Source organism: Plecotus auritus (assembly GCF_963455305.1).
Source record: "Plecotus auritus genome assembly, chromosome: 5".
In the NCBI taxonomy this organism is placed as follows: domain Eukaryota; kingdom Metazoa; phylum Chordata; class Mammalia; order Chiroptera; family Vespertilionidae; genus Plecotus; species Plecotus auritus.
In genome coordinates, this window is record NC_137776.1 from 51025887 (window position 1) to 51048524 (window position 22638).

At 39.4% G+C, this 22638-nt stretch overlaps 1 protein-coding gene across 3 annotated transcripts in view; it reads right to left on the reverse strand.

The window, feature by feature from the left end:
* NOSTRIN (nitric oxide synthase trafficking) overlaps positions 1 to 22638 on the reverse strand; it is a 61350-nt gene that overhangs the window by 25753 nt on the left and 12959 nt on the right. For 2 of the 3 annotated variants that reach the window (XM_080667978.1, XM_080667977.1), the window contains exons 3-8: positions 19900 to 19983; positions 16249 to 16311; positions 15984 to 16065; positions 13484 to 13546; positions 10831 to 10929; positions 4597 to 4722 (exon numbers count right to left, since the gene is read on the reverse strand). In XM_080667978.1, the coding sequence (XP_080524104.1) occupies positions 4597 to 4722; positions 10831 to 10929; positions 13484 to 13546; positions 15984 to 16065; positions 16249 to 16311; positions 19900 to 19983 (517 nt within the window). The remainder of the gene's footprint in view (positions 1 to 4596; positions 4723 to 10830; positions 10930 to 13483; positions 13547 to 15983; positions 16066 to 16248; positions 16312 to 19899; positions 19984 to 22638) is intronic. The other variant, XM_080667979.1, reaches the window with a different exon arrangement.

Below are 22638 nucleotides of genomic sequence, written 5' to 3' on the forward strand. Positions count from 1 at the left end.
AACCTATTTGAAGAAATAATGACAGAAAATTTCCCTGATATAGAGAAGAAAAAACCCACACAAATCCAAGAAGCTCACAGAGACCCAAGCAAAATGAACCCCAAAAGACCGACGCCAAGGCACATTATAATTAAATTGGCAAACACCAACGACAAAGTAAGAATGTTAAAAGCGGCCAGAGAGAGACAGAAAGTTACATACAAAGGAACCCCCATCAGACTAGCAACTGATTTCTCAACAGAAACTCATCAGGCCAGAAGGGAATGGAATGAAATATACAAAGTCATGCAAAGGAAGGGTCTGAATCCAAGAATACTGTACCCAGCAAGGCTGTCAATCAAAATTGAAGGTGAAATCAGGAGCTTCACAGACAAAAAAGGACTAAGGGAATTTATTACCACCAAACCAGCAATGCAAGAAATGCTAAAGGGTCTGCTGTAAAAAAAAAGAAATAGGAAGCGAAGAAGGAACACAGGTGTAAAGAATAGGAATGGCGACAAATAAGTACCTATCAATAATAACTTTAAATGTAAACGGATTAAATGCCCCAATCAAAAGACATAGGGTAATGGATTGGATAAGAAAACATGACCCATATATCTGCTGTCTACAAGAAACCCACCTCAGAAAAAAAGACGCACACAGACTGAGGGTGAAGGGATGGAAAAAGGTTTTCCAGGCAAATGGAACTGAAAAAAAAGCTGGGGTAGCAATACTTATATCTGACAAATTAGATCTCAAACTGAAGGACATAACAAGAGATAAGGAAGGCCACTTCATAATACTAAAGGGAGCAATCCAACAAGAAGAAATAACTCTGGTAAACATATATGCACCCAATACAGGAGCACCCAAATACATAAAAAAACTCCTGGAGGATATCAAGGGAGAGATTGACAGCAATACAATCATAGTAGGAGACTTTAATACCCCACTATCACCATTGGACAAATCCTCTAAACAAAAAATCAGCAAAGAAACATCAATCCTAAATGACTCACTAGACCAGATGGAATTAATTGACATCTTCAGAACATTACACCCCAAAGCCACAGAATATACATTCTTCTCAAGTGCACATGGGTCATTTTCAAAGATAGACCATATGTTGGGACATAGGCAAAGTCTCTTCAAATTCAAGAAGATAGAAATCATATCAAGCATCTTCTCAGACCACAGTGGCATAAAACTGGAAATCAACTACAATAAAAACAACCCAAAGAAATCAAACACATGGAGGCTAAACAGCATGCTATTAAACCATGACTGGGTTACCAGAGAGATCAAAGAAGAAATAAAAAACATCATGGCAACAAATGACAATGAAAACACTACAATCCAAAATCTATGGGACACAGCGAAAGCAGTCTTGAGAGGGAAGTTCATAGCTCTACAAGCCTACTGCAAAAAACAAGAAACAGGGGTAATAAATTACTTAACCCAACAACTCAAAGAGTTAGAAAAAGAGCAACAAGAAAAGCCCAGTGTAAGCAGAAGGAAGGAAATAATAAAGATCAGAGCACAGATAAACGACATAGAGACCAAAGAAACAATACAAAAGATCAACAAAACCAAGAGCTGGTTCTTTGAAAGGATAAACAAGATTGATGAACCTCTAGCCAGGCTCACCAAGAAGCAAAGAGAGAGGACCCAAATAAACAAAATCAGAAATGAAAGAGGTGAAATAACAACAGATCCCCCAAAATACAAAGGATTGTTAAAAAATACTACGAACAACTCTATTCCAACAAACTGGACAACCTGGAGGAAATGGACATATTCCTAGAAAAATATAACCTTCCAAAACTCAATCAGGAAGAATCTAAACAGCTCAATATGCCAGTAACTATGGAAGAAATTGAAGCAGTCATCAAAGAGCTTCCGGCAAACAAAAGCCCGGGGCCAGACGGCTTCACAGGAGAGTTTTACCAAACATTCAAGGAAGAACTAGAACCTATCCTCCTCAGACTATTCCAAAAAATTCAAGAGGAAGGAACACTTCCAAGCTCCTTCTATGAAGCCAGCATCACCCTAATACCAAAACCAGATAAAGACAACACAATGAAAGAGAATTACAGGCCAATATTCCTCATGAATGTAGATGCCAAAATCCTCAACAAAATTCTAGCAAATTGGATCCAGCAGTACATCAGAAAGATCATACACCATGACCAAGTAGGGTTTATCCCAAGAATGCAAGGATGGTTCAATATCCGAAAATCAATAAATGTGATACATCACATAAACAAATTGAAAGATAAAAATCACATAGTCATATCAATTGATGCAGAAAAAGCATTTGACAAAATCCAACACCCTTTCTTGATAAAAACTCTCAACAAGGTGGGAATAGAAGGATCATACCTCAACATAATAAAAGCTATATATGATAAACCCACAGTTAACATCATACTCAATGGGCAAAAACTAAAACCATTTCCCCTAAGAACAGGAACAAGACAAGGATGCCCACTCTCACCACTCCTGTTTGACATAGTACTGGAAGTATTAGCCATTGCAATTAGACAAGAAGAAGAAATAAAAGGCATCCAAATTGGAAAAGAAGAAGTAAAGCTGTCCTTATTTGCAGATGACATGATATTGTACATAAAAAACCCGAAAGACTCTATCAAAAAACTAACAGACTTAATAAATGAATTCAGCAAGGTAGCAGGATACAAAATTAACGCCAAGAAATCTATGGCATTTCTATACACCAACAGTGAACTTACAGAAAGAGAGACTAAAAAAGCAATCCCATTTTCCATCGCACCAAAAAAATTAAGATACTTAGGAATAAACCTAACCAAGGAGGTAAAAGACCTATATGCGGAAAACTACAGGACACTGAAAAAAGAGATAGAGGAAGATGTAAACAGATGGAAGAACATACCATGTTCATGGATTGGTAGAATCAACATCATCAAAATGTCCATACTACCCAAAGCAATCTATAGATTCAATGCACTCCCCATTAAAATACCAACAGCATATTTCACAGACCTAGAAAGAACTCTCCAAAAATTCATCTGGAATAAAAAAAAGACCCCGAATAGCCACAGCAATCCTGAGAAAGAAGAATAAAGTAGGAGGGATCTCAATACCAGATTTCAAGCTGTATTACAAAGCCACTGTCCTCAAAACAGCCTGGTACTGGCACAAGAACAGACATATAGATCAATGGAATAGAATAGAGAATCCAGATATCGACCCAAACCAATATGCGCAATTAATATTTGACAAAGGAGGCATGAGCATACAATGGAGTCAAGACAGTCTCTTCAATAAATGGTGTTGGGAAAATTGGACAGATACATGCAAAAAAATGAAACTAGATCACCAACTTACACCATACACAAAAATAAACTCAAAATGGATACAGGACTTAAATATAAGACGGGAAACCATAAAAATACTAGAGGAATCCACAGGCAGCAAAATCTCAGACATATGCCAAAAGAACTTTTTCAGTGATACTGCCCCTAGGGCAATGGAAGCCAAAGAGAAAATAAACAAATGGGACTACATCAAAATAAAAAGCTTTTGCACAGCAAAAGAAACCATCAACAAAACAACAAGAAACCCCACTGTATGGGAGAACATATTTGCAAATGGTATCACTGATAAAGGTTTAATTTCCAACATCTACAGGCAGCTTATACAACTTAATAAAAGGAAGATAAATGATCCAATAAAAAAATGGGCAACAGACTTAAATAGAATCTTTTCGAAAGAAGACAGAAGGAAGGCCAAGAGACACATGAAAACATGCTCAAAGTCACTTATTATCCGAGAGATGCAAATCAAAACGACAATGCGATACCATCTCACACCTGTCAGAATGGCTATCATCAACAAATCAACAAACGACAAGTGTTGGCGAGGATGCGGAGAAAAAGGAACCCTCGTGCACTGCTGGTGGGAATGCAGACTGGTGCAGCCACTGTGGAGAACAGTATGGAGTTTCCTCAAAAAACTGAAAATGGAACTCCCATTTGACCCAGTAATCCCACTCCTGGGAATATATCCTAAGAAACCAGAAACACCAATCAGAAAGGATATATGCACCCCTATGTTCATAGCAGCACAATTTACAATAGCTAAGATTTGGAAACAGCCTAGGTGCCCGTCAGCAGATGACTGGATCAGAAAACTATGGTACATCTACACAATGGAATACTATGCTGCCATAAAAAAGAAGGAATTATTACCATTTGTAGACACCTGGATGGAATTAGAGAACATTATGCTAAGTGAAATAAGCCAGTCAATGAAAGAAAAATACCACATGATCTCACTCATTTAGGGATAATGAAAAACATTATAAACTGATGAACCAAAAGATAGTTACAGAGGCAGTAAAGCATCAAACAGAGTGTCTAATTACAGCGGTAAGGTTAGGGAGAGATGGGGGAAATAAGAGATCAACTGAAGGACTTGTATGCTTGCATATAAGAGTAACCAACGGATGCAAAACATTGGGGGGTGAGGGCAGGTATGGGAGTGGGGTGGGGGGGGGCAATGGTAAGATATGTACACATATAATACCTTAATAAAAATTTGAAAAAAAAAAAAAAGAGTGAATGCATAACTTACTTGGTAGCAGTTTTCTAGCGTGTTTTCCCATTTCAGTCTGGTAGAACAGCCGGCCATGTTTTTTTGGTAATAATTTTCATCTTCTTTTGTCAATTTCTCAGTCGATTTTTTCAATTTATTGAGGAGCTAAAGTAAAACATCAGAGTCACATATTCATGAACACATTTAGGAAAGCCCATTGTAATTCCATATAATGTCATTCATCCCAATGATATGTTTCTCATCTCCCAGCTAAATTCATAAAGAGTAGCTATAGACAACAAAATCAAAGATCTTTCAGAAAAAAAAAATAGATGTCAGAGCTGAAAGGAAACCAAAAGACCTTTCAGTGCAGTTCTTTCAATTTTTCATATGAGGGAATCGAGGTGCTTAAATATGATGTGATGTGCCCACGTTCATCAAATCAAGGAGGCCAAATGACAGATGAAGAGAAGCAAGTATAGATCAGGAACCTCCAACTCAAGATTGTAATCTACTAACAATTTCTGTGGTCTTATTTGGTAAATCCTTTCAACCCCAGCATTTCTTACCAGGACAGGTAGAGAAATGTGCGATCATATAACTTTTAGAACTAGGATGAGGCCTGGCTATCATCCAGTAAGGTCCAATAACCTTACTTTACTTTCACTCTATAAACTCTGCAGTATAACTTCAAAATCAAATTTCAGGATTAGAGTCCTGCAGGTGAATTACTTAACCTTCATGAGCCAGTTTTCTTATCTATATGATGGGGATAGTGATACTCCTGTTTCATTGGGTTGCTTTGAAGATTCAAGCAGGTGAAGTTGGTAAGGCAGGTGGCGCACTGCCTGAGACCTGGGTTAGCACTCATAGTGAGTATTACTATTACTAGTGAAGAGTCTGAGTGAGACACATGTCAATGTTCACAGCAAGTTATGGACAGCTTGACAGATGCCTCCCTTGCACCTTACTCCCCAGTGATCTGCTCCTTCCCAAAGAGCCCCCTCTTGCCAGTCACCGAAATTGACCATTCTGGTTGTGAAATCTTCTGGAAAATCAAACTAATACAAAACTCTCTGGACCAGAGTAGCTTAAATCGATTCTCAAAATGCTCAGACAAGTAATTTAAAGTCTCTGAGAAAGGAAAAAGTTGTACTACATGAATGATTCTCAAACTTTAATACGCCTAGGAATGACCTAAAGTGCGTGTAAAACTGCAGATTTGCAGGGCCCCACAGTAGTCATAGTGATTCAATAGTTCTGTGGTGGGATCAGGAAATCTGAATTTTCACTACCTCCTCAGTTAATTTTGATGCAAACTCCTTAACCAGAGTTTAAGGAGCACTCAAGATCCCTTTGACTTACATAGGAGTTTCAAGGACAGAGACAAAGGCTTTTAAGAATAACCCTCTTTATACTTAAGGACATTTTGAATAACGTTTCAGTAATAAAGAACATTCATCCAAAATTCTGAATATTAACACCACTCACTTTATTATTCCAATTGATATACCAGCCATTCAACTGTCCATGGGCTCTGATGTATGACTTACACAGGACACACTGGGTTTTGTATATCAAGTGTAATGGATCTCATTTATCTATAGAAACATGAGCTTCTGAATTTTAATCTGATAACAATTTAGTGAGAGGGCCGAAAGTGCGCCATGGCTATACTTTGCTAAATGATGTCCTTAGATTGTTACCGAGAATACTCAGACCTCCAGCAATGAGAACAAAGTTACTTTTGAGATGACCCCTCACATTCATCAGCCTACACTATATAGCTATCGAGTAGAAGTTTCTGCTCAGCAAATTTATAGCAAATAACCCCAAATCACTATAAAAGAAGAATGTCAACTCTTACATTCTTATTTCAGGAACTTTTAAAAAAAATTTTTATTTAAGGAACTTTTCAGAAAACTGTCCTAAAATTTGTCAAAGATTGCATACTTTTTTTCTTTCTTCTTTTCTTTCTCCTGGAACAAATATTTCATGCACTCATCAAACATTTACTGGGTGCCACAGTGTGTCAGGCACGAGGCTCTGGAAGTAGAAAATGGAACTAGACAGGCTCCTTCTTTAGTGAGGACCCACATTACTACCCCGTGGGATAGAGCCCAGGATGATATAAGTATTTAGGTATATAAGAGAGGCACCTAAACTAGCTTTGGAATTACAATGACACATAAGCTGAGACTTGGCACATAGTGGGTGCTCACAGAAATAATCCTTGTGTGAGTAAACCTAAAATAAAGTAGGAATTGGTGAGCATGACATGATACCAAAAATATTTTTCTTGTGTGTGTGTGTGAGGTTAAAGCACTCAGTTTGAGAGGGAGAATAACAAAAGATGATGCTGAAAACCAGGCAAAGGTCAGGGAAGCTCTTAAGGACCACATAAATGAGTTTGTACTTTATTCTGAGGTCACTGGAAAGGCTTTTAAAAGGAGAATAATATTCTCATATTTGAGTTTCAGAAAAGTCAGCTTGACTTGTATATGAGAAATAGATAGAAAGAGGCAACACAGAAAGTCAAGACAACTTGTCAGCTACAGTAATGTAAGAAATGATCATGACAGCCTGGGAGAGAGTAGTGGCAGTGGGGACAAATACAAATAGATAAATTTAAAAAGTATTTGGTTTAGGAGTTAGAATTGGGAGGATTTGGAGAATGATGATATTCAAAGTTATAGAAAACACAAGAATAAATAATATTTTTGTCAGAGGGAAGTGATGGTTCCAATTTTGGATGTTGTATATGACACACCAGAATGCAGTTTAGAGACTGGTTTGGGCTGAAGATATAAGTGTGGGTATTGTCAGCATAGATATTCTAGTTGAAGCCATGAGAGTATATTTAATGAATACCAGTTACTTCTTGAGTACCTAATATTGAGAATACTGGGTTAGACACCAGAGATACCATGCAGAATAAGACAGAATGAGTCCCCGGAGAGAAATCATGAGGAGCAGCAGTACATAAAAGCCAGGCAGAAGAAGGGAAGTCAGTAAAGAAGGTTAAGAAAATATTGCCAGATAAGAAAACCAAAAGAGTGAGAGGTTGCTGAAGTTAAAAGAAGATACTGTTTCTGGATTGGAGAAGTCACCATCAATGCTTAATGCTTCCAAGTTAGATAAGGTAAGAACTGGGAATACCCATTGGCTTTAGCAACAAGGATGACATTGTTTTTGGCAAAAGCACTTTCAGTAGAATGGTGAGGAAAGCTGACTGGGGTGGTTTGAGGAATGAATAGGAGATAAGGAAGTGAAGGCACAGCACAGACACTCTTTCAATAAATCCTACTGTAAGAAAAAGGAGAGATAATAATATCTGGAGAGGAACAGGAATAGGGTCATGGAATGGTGTCTCCCTGACTCTCCTGACTCTCCCAAGATGGGGGGAGTTGAGAAGGCTTTTGGGAAGAAATTGTTGGAGAGGGGCATGTTCAAGATATAGGGGAGAAGGGAATAATCAAGAGACGTGTCTCTGAGAGAGGGGATGGGATGGGAAATGGAGCATGTGGAGAATCAGCCTATCTCATTGCACACATGACTTCAGCAGGCAGGTGGCTGTGCTGATTTCTATTTACTCCATGAGGTAGGAGGCAAGATAGTCTGCTGAGAGTGGGTGGTGAGGAAGGAGGTGCAAGGAGAATGGAGATTTAGATCAGCTTCTGGTGAGAACAAGGACTGCTGAGCAGGGAAACAGGAAGAATTGCTGAGCGGCATGGAAGCAGCTCAGCTCAGGCTGGCGATCAGAGGCACTTCTGCGTGAGATGAGAAAATGAATGCTGCCTTAGCTGTTAAGCTTCAGTACTAAAAAAAAAAAAAAAAAAGCTAACAGATAAAGCGATGAAGATGGTGGAGGTCTGTGAGGTAATGACAGCCAAAGTTTAGGGTCACAGGACCAGCTGAAAGAGGGCAAGAGAGGACTGTAGTTTTCAGTCTCCCAGGGAAGCTTCTAATGAGGGAAGGAAGAGGAAATTCACCACTTAGCTGCCCATGCTTTTTATTGTTTTACTAGGGGCCCAGTGCACAAATTCATGCACCAGTGGGGTCCCTCGGCCTGGCCTGTGGGATCAGGCCAAAACTGGCTCTCTGCCAACCCCTGAGGGATCCCAGATTGCAAGAGGGAGCAGGCCAGGCCAAGGGACCCCACCGGTGCACGATCAGGGCCGGGGAGGGATGAAGGAGGCTGGCCAGTCAGGGAAGGACCACAGAGGGCTCCAGGGTGTGTCCGGCCCATCTTGCTCAGTCCCGATCAGCCATACCCCAGCAGCAAGCTAACCAACCAGTCAGAGCATCTGCCCCCTGGTGGTCAGTGCATATCATAGTGACTGGTTGACTGGTCAACTGTCTGCCCCATGGTGGTCAGTCACAGTGAACAGTTGAGCATATCATTAGCATATTATGCTTTGATTGGTTGAACAGATGACTGGACGACTGGACACTTAGCATATTAGTTTTTTATTATATAGGACTAGAGGCCCAATGTACGAAATTCATGCAAAGGCTTTGGCTCTGGCACCTACCCACCGCCAGGGGCCTCTGCCACCTCTGCCTCTGCCCCCCGCCCCCTGTGGCTTTGTCCTGAAGGAAGGACATCTGGTCTAATTAACATATTACACTTTTATTATTATAGATTGCTTGACATCAATAAAAAACAGCTTCTAGCCTGGCTGCAGTGGCTCAGTGATTGAACATTGACCTATGAACCAATGGGTCATGGTTCGATTTCCCGTCAGAGCACATGCCCAGGTTGCAGGCTTGATTCCCCAGTGGGTAGCATGCAGGAGGCAGCCAATCAATGATTCTCTCTCCTCATTGATGTTTCTATCTCTCTTGCGCTCTCCCTCCCTCTCTGAAATCAGTACAAATGTATTTTTTTAAAAAAGAAAAAAGAAGAACAGCTTCTATTGTGGGCTTCAAACGCCCACAGATCCTGGTGCTTAGCATTTAAACACACTGTAGTTTCCCCTCCTTGGAAGCTGTCTCATTATTCAATACTTATGATTATTTCAAACTGTGAAGATTGATGTGTGAAGAAATAACCTTGTAAAATCTTGCTTATAATGAATTTAAGTTATTCAACTAATAGTTTCTTCAGATGAAATAATACCAAAACTTGCAATCACCATTTTCTTTTTAGGATGTTTTGGGTTGTAGTGGTGCTGCCTGCATTGACTTAGGGGGACTCCATCTTTTGGAGAAGATACTGATGATTTCAGAGCTTTCCAATCTCAGCACATATCACAGAATTGTGCAAGACAATCTATTTTAGGGTTGTGTTCATTTTTGCCTAAAGCTTACTCTTATTTAATATACGAATTGACATTGATGCCAACACATGGACAGCTGTGGATTCTGAAGTGTCCTGGAGGCTGAGGGGGAATTTTACAACATGAAAAGGTGTCAACATCCTGGGACATGTAGCCACTGACAGGTGTCTGTGTCATGTGGATTTATAGACTTACTATCTAGCTTTAATTAGGGTAATACACACAAAATGCACAAATCTCTTAAAAAGATTTCTGCCAAGAAGCTGCAGTTTGGTGCTAATATGAACAATATCAGCATAATGAAGCCACAGGAACCGATGCTCTCTCCTGCTCCTGGTAATGAGCGTGTCCTTACCCGCACGAAAAGGCGAAAACTGGGATGGGCTACTGAGATCTGACAAGAAGGTGGCCAAAACATTTAAAATTATCAAGAGGACTATCAGAAACATGAATTTATATTTACTATGGTTAAATTTGAACCTTTCCCCAAGTGTGTAATTTATGCCGGAGCTGTCACTTAATGATTATATAAATATAGGATTAGCTAACCATTTAAAATATTATTTCATCTTTACCTCATCCTTCAAACATTTCTACTTTTTTGTTTTTTATAATGTTCATAACATATTGGTATAATTTATAAAGTACTATTATTACATACGACATAGGTAAAGTACACTATACAATAAATATGAATATGTATATATATTTTTTACTTATTTGGGGTATGAGCTGAGAAATATTTAACAATAGGGTTTCCTACTGAAAAATGTGGATACCACTGGTCTAATTTGTCATCTGTCAATAATACCTTTTATAAATACATGTGGACCAGGAATGATTTAGGGTCTCCTCTGATACTCTGCCACACTAAGCTCTGCAGAGACCCCACACAGAGGGGGACTTAGCCCACGCTCTTGTATTCACAGCTAAGGGCCAGGAACCCATCTGTCACCAAACCTCATGCATCCAGCTGGCCACGACACGTTACCTTCTGCTTCTCCCTGTCAGTCATGGTTTGCTTGGAGCTCTCTATAAGATGGAAAAGTGCTTCATGCTTCTTGGTACTCTCCATTAATTTCTTTTTGGCCTAGTCTCAAAAAAATATATATATACAGAAAAATAGGAAAAAAAGGAGAAAATGGATATCAAGAGAAAAAATATTCTGTTCTAGAACAAGATAATGTTTATGTGCTAGCTTGAATGATTGTGTATATTTTAGTTCTTTATTTCTGCCCTCACCTCAAAATCTGCCTAAAATATTGCAATGGCTAATGTTTTGCCCTGAGAACCACTGTATATTTTTTCATTACAGTGGGTATACTCATGAGGGTTATACATTTTGCTAGATCACCAAAGGCCTGCAAGCCTCCACAATGTTATTCTAGCTAACATGAAGGAAGGGAGGGGCTCTACCACAAAGAAAGGATAACACAACAAACATGGAAGAATGCCTGCGTCATTCTTTTAAATCATCCTGGGCCACAATTGAGGTAGGTTTAAGATGCTTTCTTAAAACTTAAAGCAAAGGGGGAATTGTGCCACCTGATGACCAGGCTTGAGAGCTGGGCATTTGCCTGGCATCTTGTGACATGACCTGCATTTGTGGGAAGAGGGTGGGGGTAGGGAGAGTTGCAAAGAAAGAAACATTCGAAGTCCCCCTATTCTGTTGATGCCTCAACCTCAGAGTGGGTCATGATTCATGGGATCATTTTCTATTCCAACAGTTCCAATTTGGCAGGAGGTGATACTCCAGAGATAAAATAAACTAAATTCAGTTTGAATTGGATTCAGCCTGTTTCAGAAACGGGGTTGACTGAAAGACTGTGTAGTTTTTTCCACCTCAAGATTGCAAGAACCGTAAAACCAGATAATGAAGGGAAAGGCTCAGGTCTCTCCTTCCTTAGGAATCAGAGGCAAAGGTTTCTGAAAGTCTCTAAATATATGAAGTCTCTACAAAAGGCAATTCAAGGAGCAAGACACTCCTAGACCTTCTTCCTCTGCCTTCAGTCAGCCACATGTCCACAGATAAATGAGAGTGTGAGGCAAGAGCTTTGGTCCTTTAAGGCTTAACATCTGTGTCCCCAGGACAGACTGCACTTCATTACTGACATGCTGAATCCTTTGAATTGTAACTGGGGAGAAAATTACTCCAGCTCAAGAATTTTAATGTTCTCTAATTTCTCTGTCACTCTTCATAAAAAATAAAATCTATTCTTATTTGGAAAAATTAGTTGGTGAAAACTTGGAAATAACAAAAGATGCTTTTTGTTCTTGAAAGCAATTGCAACTGTGGAGCATGGTTTCTCCCTTCTGGTCCATTATATTGAACTTCCCACGAAAGCTGAATAGTTAGAAAATGGATTTTTAAAAAACAAATTCTGTTTAAGAAAGCTTATAAAATCAAGAGCAAAACTAAAAACAAATGACTGGATGCTGTTTATGAGGCTGTGAAATATGCATTCTAAATGTGATTCTCATGAGCCTACTTTTAGCAGCACTTCTATTGTGAGTATAGAAACTCATTTATCTCAAGCATTTCTTAGGGATGTCTTTGATCTCATGGAGCCTTTGATTTCAGCAGAAGCTTCAGGGGCAACACTGAGGGCTGACATGGGCTGCCTGTTTCTGAGGGCGTCTCTGGTTATTCACATACATGGGTGACTGTGTACCTGGGACTGTTCTCTTTGGGATCTGACACTTTGGAAATAAAAAAGGAGAATTTCAACTTTTGGAGCACAAGTCCTTTCAAAGAGTGTCCTTGGGTTTTCTTGACAGATTCCCTCTCTAGTCCTTTCTACTCAAAATGAATTCCTCTTCAACTGGATTGTTCCAGAATAATCTTCTGCACATACATATGGGTTCCATCTGTTACTATCTCTGCTTAAGAACCTATAATGATACATTCTCACACCAGAGCATAATTTTTTTCCTTAGAATTCATTCACTATTTCCTGCACATGTTGCCTATCAATGAATTTTAAAATTGCTTGGAGGCAAGAACCACATCTTAGTGCAGTGCGGTGCACAAGAAGTGGACCAAAGACTTGTGGAATCAATACTTACATGCATTTCCCTTTATGTATCACTACCCAGCCCTTGGCAGTCTCACTAGTGAGACAAATGCCCTACAAGATAAAACCAAAACTCAGATAATACTTGCCACTTGCCCTAATAAGTTGCTAATTATACAGAGAGGCAGTCAGTATAGTGAATGATTAAGAGTAGTGACCCTGGAGCCCAACAGCTTGTAACACTTGTTGGCTCAAGCATTAACCAGCCCTGTAACCTTGGGCAAATTATTTAGCTCTCTGTATCTCAGTTTCCTCGCCCATCTTTAAAATGGGACAGTGCAAGGTCACATACCACAATGGGTTGCTGTGATAATTAAAATATATAGTACTGTATATAGCTCTTGGCACACAATAAATGCTATGTAAGTGTTGGCTATAAATTACCATATTTAGAGCCCTGCTCTTCCATTGGTTGAGTTGAAAGATACACAATAACTCAGGCCAGGAAGCATTTTTCTCTTCAATTAGTGCTTAGAAATACTAACACTAAAACACATCACATTTGTACAAAAGCAAAAAAACTCCAACCCTAAAAACTGAGTTCACACAGAAGATATTCGTGTTACTTGCCTTAATTTGTTGATTCCAGTTGCTAATAAAAAGATTTGCTGTCCTTTCAACTTCGTTATCAAGCTATGGGAGAGAACAAAGGAAAATTTTTTTGCTGTCTTCTTGTTGAGTCATGGTGCTGGCTTGTTAGTTGTCGAGCAATCACTATCACAATTCATAGAAATCCTACAGTGGACATATTTCCTGAGAAAAGTAGCCAAACTATCTTTTCCCCTATCAAGAAGCTCTCAACAGAATTTAGCCTGAATGCGTTTGGTAAAATAATTATTTCTAACACATAACCACATGAAAACAACATAAATGTGCACAGTCTGTGGGAGGAGGATCTTGCATAGTTTGGTGTCACAGCCAATCCCACCATTTCCTCTTCAGCATCATTCCATGTGGCTCAACCTTTAACACCATGAGAATTGGCATCAGTCCTAACAGTGCTAATTTTACTAAGTGTCTCATTGCCTCTGAAGTGAATATTGTTTTAATTTCAAAGAGATTGAGTTCTTAATCATAATTAACTTTCCCCCCACTTTAAACAGCCAATCAGACAGTAATAGTAATGATGAAACTGGATCTAGGCAACCCGCCTGGAGGTGGAACTTTAGTTAGGGCAGAACCTTGGTTCCCGGACCACTAACCTTTCCCCAGAAACACAGATCAGACATTACTCAACCAGTTGGAGATCCAGCAATACTGCACTTTGGTTTTTTCCAGTTGATTAAATTTGGGATATATGCTTTACTGTAACAAATACAATGAAAATAACTTTATGCTTTATGTATGTGGCTGAAGTGTGGGATGAGTTCACTTCTTAAAAAAATTCTAATCTTTTATTTTTTGTGTGAGAGTGGGAGGGGTGTGGGGGTGCTGCAGGGAGGGACAAAGCCGAAAAGATTTCAAACTAAAACAGCAACTTGAAGAATCATGACATTAATTATCTAAGGTCCTATGATAATGATCATAGCATTGCGACTCATTCGTAGTAAGTACTAAGGAAATGCTAGTAATGATCATACTATAATATGGTGTTAAATATTTATCGATTAATGAAATATAGATTTGTGTTTGGATTTTATTAAGTTGGTTTGCAAAGGTAGATGATTATATTGCTTTCTAGTAATTACTGCAAATGTCCCCCATCACCCTAGCCCTCAGTAGAACATCCATTGTGGTAAAAACACATGTATAGCCACACAAACATCAACTCCATTTCCTGACTGAGTTAAATGAGTTTGAATAAATTTTTTAAAATCATTTTTCTGCCATCAAGGCTTTTACAAGTTCCCTCATCCTACTGACCTACTTCTCTTCACAAGGATCACCTGTCATTGCTTCAGAACTTCAGGCCTGCACCTGATCTTGAAATAGTGTCCATGACCCACCACTATCAGAGCTAAGCAACTTTTATGGAATGCCCCTATGTTGCCTGAAAATATATTTGAAAGTGTTTAACAACTGCATGACACATGAGTAAAAAGAAAAATGAGCACTAATGAAACTGTAGCAGGAAAGCTACACAAATAGTCTAGAAAATATGCTATGCTTCTGAAAGAATTGCTTAGTTATTTTTCTTCAATTGCAGGCTGTTTGAGGATTTACACCTATTACTAGAGGCCCAGTGCACGAAGTTTCGTGCACTGGGAGGGGTCCCTTAGCCTGGCCTTCACCCTCTCGCAGTCCGGGAGCCCTCAGGGAATGTCTGCCTGCCTCGAAGGTGGGAGAGGGTCCCGCCACCACCACTGCACTCGCAAGCCATGAGCCCGTCTTCTGGCTGAGTGGCGCTCCCCCTGTGGGAGCGCACTGACCACCAGGAGGCAGCTCCTGCATTGAGCATCTGCCCCCTGGTGGTCAGTGCATGTAATAGTGACCAGTCATTCTGCCGGTTGATTTGCATATTAGCCTTTTATTATATAGGATTGCCTTTACCTAATTCCAAGCTGATAAGCAGAGAACAGCATTTCTTTTTTTAAAATGTGTTTATAATTTTTTTATTTAGAAAAGGATTATCTATTCATTGAAAAACAGCGGAAATACAAAAAAGTACCAAAAAAATGAAATAAGAATAACCTCTAATTCTACTGTCTAGAGATAATTTATATTAACAGTCTGGGGGGGATTCTTCCAGGTATTTTTATTTGCATATATACACATATTTTACAAAATTGAGGTAATTTTGACATATTTTTTAATCCTGCTTTTTAATTTTATACTGTGTAGTAAAAAAAAAAAAGATCCCCAAGTCATTAAATTCTTCTATAATAACATCTTTAATAGTTACATAGTATTCCATTGCTTGAATTTATCATAATTTATTTTTGGATGAAGAAGTTTCCAGTTTTTCACCATTACAAAAGTGTTTTAACAAACATCCTTGTACATAACTTTTTGGGCTCCTTTTATTTTTATGACAAATTTCTGAAATCTAGTATCATTTTTAGATCACCTTTCATTTCTTGAGCCAAAGACAGAAATCTTGCTTAAACAGGGGAGAAAGGTTTTGACTCACTGATTTTCTCTTCTTCTCATGTACACTCAGGACTTGATGAGTTGGTTTTACTGCTTCCAACTCAATTGCTTTGCCAAGTTTTCTGGAAATGAAACATAAGAGACACAAGTATAGCATTAGGATTTATATCTACTTTCCAAATTATTTTCTGGGGGAATAAAATGGTGTTTTATGGCCAGATTGAAGTGGAGTATAGTAGCACACCGACGTTAAATATGTACGACTCTCTTTGGGGTAGGAGCAAGGATGGGGTGGGAGCACTCACTGATGCAGGTCTGCCGCAGACTTCATGCCCTCTGAGACCCAGGCCCAGGCACTGGCGACACAGCTGGAGGCAAAGACAGGGGGCATCATTTTCCCAGAAAGTCAGATTCATTGCATTCAGTAATTGCACTCATATCCCTAATCTTATCCCAGTTTCTCCATGGGGTTAAATGCTGCCAACAAGTTTATTTGCACCGGACTCATTACAGAAACTGCTATTTTTCAGGCATTTGTCATCGTGACTTTCATTTTCTATTTCATGTCTGTAGAAAATTGGGGAACTAAAGTAGCCAAGGCTGAGAAGGCACTTAGAGCAGGAAGGGGACAGCATGCTAGGGGCAGAAGGCTCTTACAATCTTCTCAGGCTCCTCATTTCACTGATAATAAACTGAGGCTCAGAGAAATCACGTGACAGAGGACTCGAGAGCCCTGATCACATCCTGTGTGCTGCCCTTGCTATCAGGGTTTAGATCCTGTTAGGACAACTACTCAGATATTTTATGGTCTTGTGAGCAGTATCTCAATTTAACAAAAGGACGGCACTGCCCTGTACTTAGCAGCACAGAGGAGGATTAGCAAGTGTGATACTATTTTCTCCTATGGAAGAGGCCTAGCTCCATGGTCTGCAAACTGCGGCTCGTGAGCCAAATGCGGCTCTTTGGCCCCTTGAGTGTGGCTCTTCCACAAAATACCACGGCCTGGGCGAGTCTATTTTGAAGAAGTGGCATTAGAAGAAGTTTAAGTTTAAAAAATTTGGCTCTCAAAAGAAATTTCAATCGTTGTACTGTTGATATTTGGCTCTGTTGACTAATGAGTTTGCTGACCACTGGCCTAGCTCACAGCAGACTTCAAAAGTCAGGGTAATAAGCACAATTGCATCAGTAACCTCAGGTACAGAGGCCTGTGTGGAGTTTGATGGATGGGGACGGAACAGATGGGTGCCCTTACTGAAATCGTGATGGTGCAGAGGTTTTGCCTCAAATGACTTAGGTTGTACCCTATAGTTATTTAAAGGGAGAACTAGGTCAAAGGATGCCAGATTTTCTGCATATCCAAGCCAGGCACAACAAAGGACTTACTGTATGCTTCCGATTAGAGAAAATTCCAGAAAAGACAAAATGAGTATACACAGGTGTCAGTGGTTGTTTGGGACTGGGTGGGGGAGGACTGCACACAGGCATGAGGGATCTTTTGTGTGATGAAAATGTCTCCATGTTGATTTTGGTAGTAGCTGCATAGTGTATACATCCATCAAAATCTACCAAAGCATCTGCTTAAAATAGGTGCTTATTATTGCAGGTAAATTAAACCTCAATTAAGTTTAAAAAAAGGAAGCCAGCTCTGGCCAGGTGGCTTAGTAGGTTGGAACATTGTCCTGTACACCAAAAGGTTACGGGTTCAATTCCTGGTCAGGGCACATACCTAGGTTGCAAGTTTGATCCCCAGTCGGGGTGCATATGGGAGGCAACAAATCCATGTTTCTCTCTCATATCAATGTTCCTTTCTTTCCCTCTCTCTCCACCTCCCTCTCTGTCTCTCTAATCAATAAAAAAACATATCCTTGGCTTGGCCGGCGTGGCTCAGTGGTTGAATGTCAACCTGTGAACCAGGAGGTCACTGTGTGATTCCCAGTCAGGCCACATGCCCAGGTTGTGAGCTCAATCCCCAGTAGGGGGTATGCAGGAGGCAGCCGATCAGTAATTCTCATCATTAATGTTTCTACCTCTCTCCCTCTCCCTCCCTCTCTGAAGTCAATAAAAATATATTGTAAAAAACCAACAAACAAAAAACATATCCTTGGGTGAAGATTTTTTAAAAAAAGGAACCAAAGCACACTTTGGGGAAGAGAGCCTGACATTTGCTCCTCAGAGGAGCTGGGCATCAGAGCAGGAAGCTGAGGGCACTGGCCTCAGTGGAGTCTGTGTCTGAATTTACACACTCCCTTTCGTTTTCAGTGAGAACTTGGAGGGATGGATCACTTACTTGATTTCTCTGACACTCACTTAATTGGACTTTTAAAATATGAATAATTTGGGTCATTTATACAAGTGTCTAATAGATTTGGGTATAGATTAAAGTTTAATTAAAGTTTATTATTAAATATTATTGTGCTAATCCTGATTAGCCAAATGTTCTGGACATGCCAATTCTCTGGGAGGACCAAGCTGGATGCTAAGGCTGCAACACAGTAAGACACACCCACTATCCCCCTACACTTCTCATGCTTTAGGAAGTAATCACAATCAACATCATAATGAATACTTCTGGAACTTTGGCCCTGTCTCAGGTAGTAAGCATACTTCTTGTATTATCTCATTTAATCCTCACAGCAATTATGTGAGGTAGGTTTTATTTCCACTTTAAATAGACACTGAGAGGTAAGATAAATTTTCCTAATTCACCTACCTGGTAAGTGGTAGAGCTAGAATTTAAACCCAGGCAGTCTAAATAAAGTCTATCTCTACTCAACCACTGTGCTATACTGACTCCTTGGTAAATCTACTAAAATACTATCCTAAAAATCAAGCTAGAAGTCAGAGCAATTTTAAAGTCAATATTTGCTGTTACAGATGATGCCTAAGGAAGAATAAGGATATAAGCTCCTAACTCCTTCCTTTTTTTCTTTTTTTTTTTTTTAAATATATTTTATTGATATTTCACAGAGAGAAAGGAAGAGGGATAGAGAGCCAGAAACATCGATGAGAGAGAAACACCGATCAGCTGCCTCCTGCACACCTCCCACTGGGGATGTGCCCGCAACCAAGGCACATGCCCTTGACCGGAATCGAACCCGGGACCCTTCAGTCCGCAGGCCGACGCCCTATCCACTGAGCCAAACTGGTTTCGGCACTCCTTCCTTTTTTTTCTTTTCTTCTCATTCACCATCAAAAGAAGCTTTTGCAATGGCATTGCTAGTTTAGGCTGACATCTGCAAGCATTAGTCAAGAATCTTTGTAGCAAATTATCATGAATGGATCATTTTTAGAATACAAATATATTTATCTTTCCCCCCAAAAAAGGAATCAATTTCATTCTGCAATGTATTGAGGAAGATGTGAACCAACATTTTTTCAGCATCCTATGTTCTAATGATACATTTTTCTCATTTATTATGCACACCCTCCCACATCCACACATACATGCACACAATAGAGAATATGTCATTACTTCCTCTAACAGTGGAGGAAATTGAGGCACAGAGAAACCAGGTTATTTGTTGATGGTCAGAGAGTTGAAATAAAGCAGGATTCATACTTTTTGACTCCAAGACATTCCAAGTTAACAACACTGTTTTGTAAGTTAACCATCATCAGTGAGACCTTTTACACCTGTGGGCTTAAGACTCATAAAAACATGGGATGAATCCAGCTCTGGAACTCCTTATCTGTGCGTCTGGGGAAAGTGTCTTAAACTCTTCAAGACTCAAGACTTAGTGTGTAGTAGGGACAATAATAAGACTTCTCAAGGGTTTTGAAGATTAAGTGAGAGTATTTATAAACTCATTTAACACACTGTATAGTACACAGTAAGTGTTCAAGAACTGGAAACCATGCTTGACATTATGTACCTGCCACATTTATAACAGAAAACTGGAACTGAACTGTTTATTATTTCAAAGAATTATTTTACAGTACCTCTTTCATATACTTACTTTTTCTTTGTGTTCTGTAATGCTTTGTTCAGCTTAATTGCCTGTTTCTGAAGTCCTTTGGCATAGTTAAACTCCAAGTTTGCCCTGTTAGCAAAGGAACAGAATGTGCCAAAAATCAAGCAACCCCTGCCTCCACCCCCTTACCCCCCAACACACACACAAAGGAGAGTCCTCAGACTGACAATACAATGCCTACATAAAGAAGAGGTGATTTGTTTACTATAAAGTTCCTCTTATCCTTAGACATAATCCTTAAAGCTATCCAAGAGGATCCTACAAAGGAAGAAAGTTTATTTATTTGACCTTCTTGTACACTAGTGCTATGGATTGAATTGTATCTCTCCCCAACCCTCGAAGATGTTGAAATCTTAAACCCTAGAGCCCAAGAATATGGCCTTATTTAGAAATAGGGTCTTTGCAGACCATCAAATTAAGTCGAGGTCATCAGGGTGGTTTCAAACCCAATATGACTGTGTCCTTATAGAAAGGGGTATGGAGACAGAAACACACACCCAGGGAAAACACCATGTGAAAAGATGAAGGGTGATGTATTCACAAGCCAAGGAATGCTGAAGATTGTCAGTAAACTGCCAGAAGACAGGAGAGAGGCACTGAATAGATTCTCTCTGATAGACCTCAGATGGAATCAACATCATGATCTCAGACTTCAGAATTTCTGTTGTTTAAGCTACCCAGTCTGTGGTACCTTTTAATAGCAGTACTAGCAAGCTACTACAAGTAGTAGAGAACAGAAGACTTCCCTACTTATCCTGGGACATAAGTACTATTAGATCAGTTCTAGATTATAATGAGCTGGCAATAAAATGATAAATTATGATGGACTTAACCACACAGTAGCTTTCTAAATGGGAAGGTGCTAAGGTGGCTGACACCACATTTAGAAAACGAATTTCCATTACTTTCTATGCAGGACAAGACTCAGTGGGGAATCTGGGCATGCCCTTTAAAAGACAACTCCTTAGTTCTTTTGGATAGATTGAATCACTCTCATCTTGAACTGATTTTACCGTTTTTGCTTGTAGGCCCATCTAAAGACAAAATGAAGACATATTCTTATTCATCTCACTTTTCACTGAAGATAATAAAACTGTAGAAAATTAAATTCAATTTATATTGTTTTCCTTCTTAATATGGACCAAAGAGGTTTTTGTTGCATATTTTTCAGGTTTTTTAACTTATACTTTTATCATAAGATAAAAATCATTAGAATTATTTATGGCTTCATTTCATGTGTGATACAATCCCAGAACTCTCTAGTAACTAACTTCATACCTGAATTCCCACCCCCACCCCACACACGCATACAAATTAGACTCAGTGTGATAAACTGAACAGGGAAAGACAGCTCTCTCATAAAATGAAATGCAGATATCATAGGCTATTGATCTATAGCTAAGTTTCTATTTATTTTCCCCTGTTAGTACAGCTGTGCTCTACGTAAGAATACAGACCATCTCATTTGATGAACTTGGATGATCTCTAATCCCAGGAGACTTCTACCATTCAATGGAGTGGCTTTAGGCAACATAAAGGGGAGTAATTAGTCCTACATCAGAGGTTTTATGATAATTAAAATATGGTAATGACCCAAGCTTAGGGGGTACTCAAAGACTGGAACAATTACTATTGACTTGCATGATCTGACCCCTGGTTCCCTCTTTGATTTCCTCTCCTACAAGGTTTCCCCTTGTTTACTGGACTCTGCTGGTGACCAAATGCCACCCTGCATCGGGGCCCTTGCACTTGCTGTAGTCTGTGCTGGGTATTCCTTCTGTTACAAAATCCTTATGGCATTTTCCTTCATGTCAACACCAGCAGGACTTGTTCAAACCTCACCACCACAGACACTACCCTATCTAAAAGAACATCCTTGTTACTATCCCCTTACAGCTTTATTCATGTCTTAGAATGTATCACTATCCTAAGGCACAACATTTTTTTCAGTGTACTTCTATGAACACCCCTAGAATGTAAGCTTCTTGAGGGTCTAGATTTGTTTTGTGCATTGCTTTATATCTAGGCCTAGAACAATGCTTGGCACATATAGGTGCTTGGTATGTGTATAAATGAATTAATGAATGGACTTTCCATCAGGTCTTTTTTTTTTTTTTTAATTCTAATTGCCCTGACCGGCAATCAACCCACAACTCAGGTATGTGTCCTAACCAGGAATCGAGCTGGCGACCCTTCAGTGCATGGATGACACTCAACCAACTGAACCACACTGGCCAGGGTCCCATCAGGTCTTATTAGAATTGTTAACTGGTTTCTGCTACAAGTCTGTCTCATTTCACCATTTATAAAAACAAGATTGTACAACTTTTAGATGTATTCCTACAAGCTTGAGCTGTGCTCAGCCCTGATATCAGAGTACACAGCTTTCTAGCACTTGGAATAGCAAGACACATTAACCCTTTCCTAGCCTAGTACTAATGAGAGGGCTTTTAGAACGTTCCTTCCCAGCTTTCTTTCTTGGAAGCAGCACATAAACTATTAAATATGATGAAGCATTCACAGTGCTCATTTCACAGCTGGGCACTAAACAAGTTCTTAATAAATATTAATTTTTCTAATATTATTATTATGTACCCTAAAGGATCTCTAGACATTTAGAACAGCCCAGATACACAGAGGGGGAGGTGTGGGAGATATAACCACAGTTTGCCCATCCATCAGCTCCAGAACAATTCCAAATGCCTTCTAACAGGAAAGGCTAAT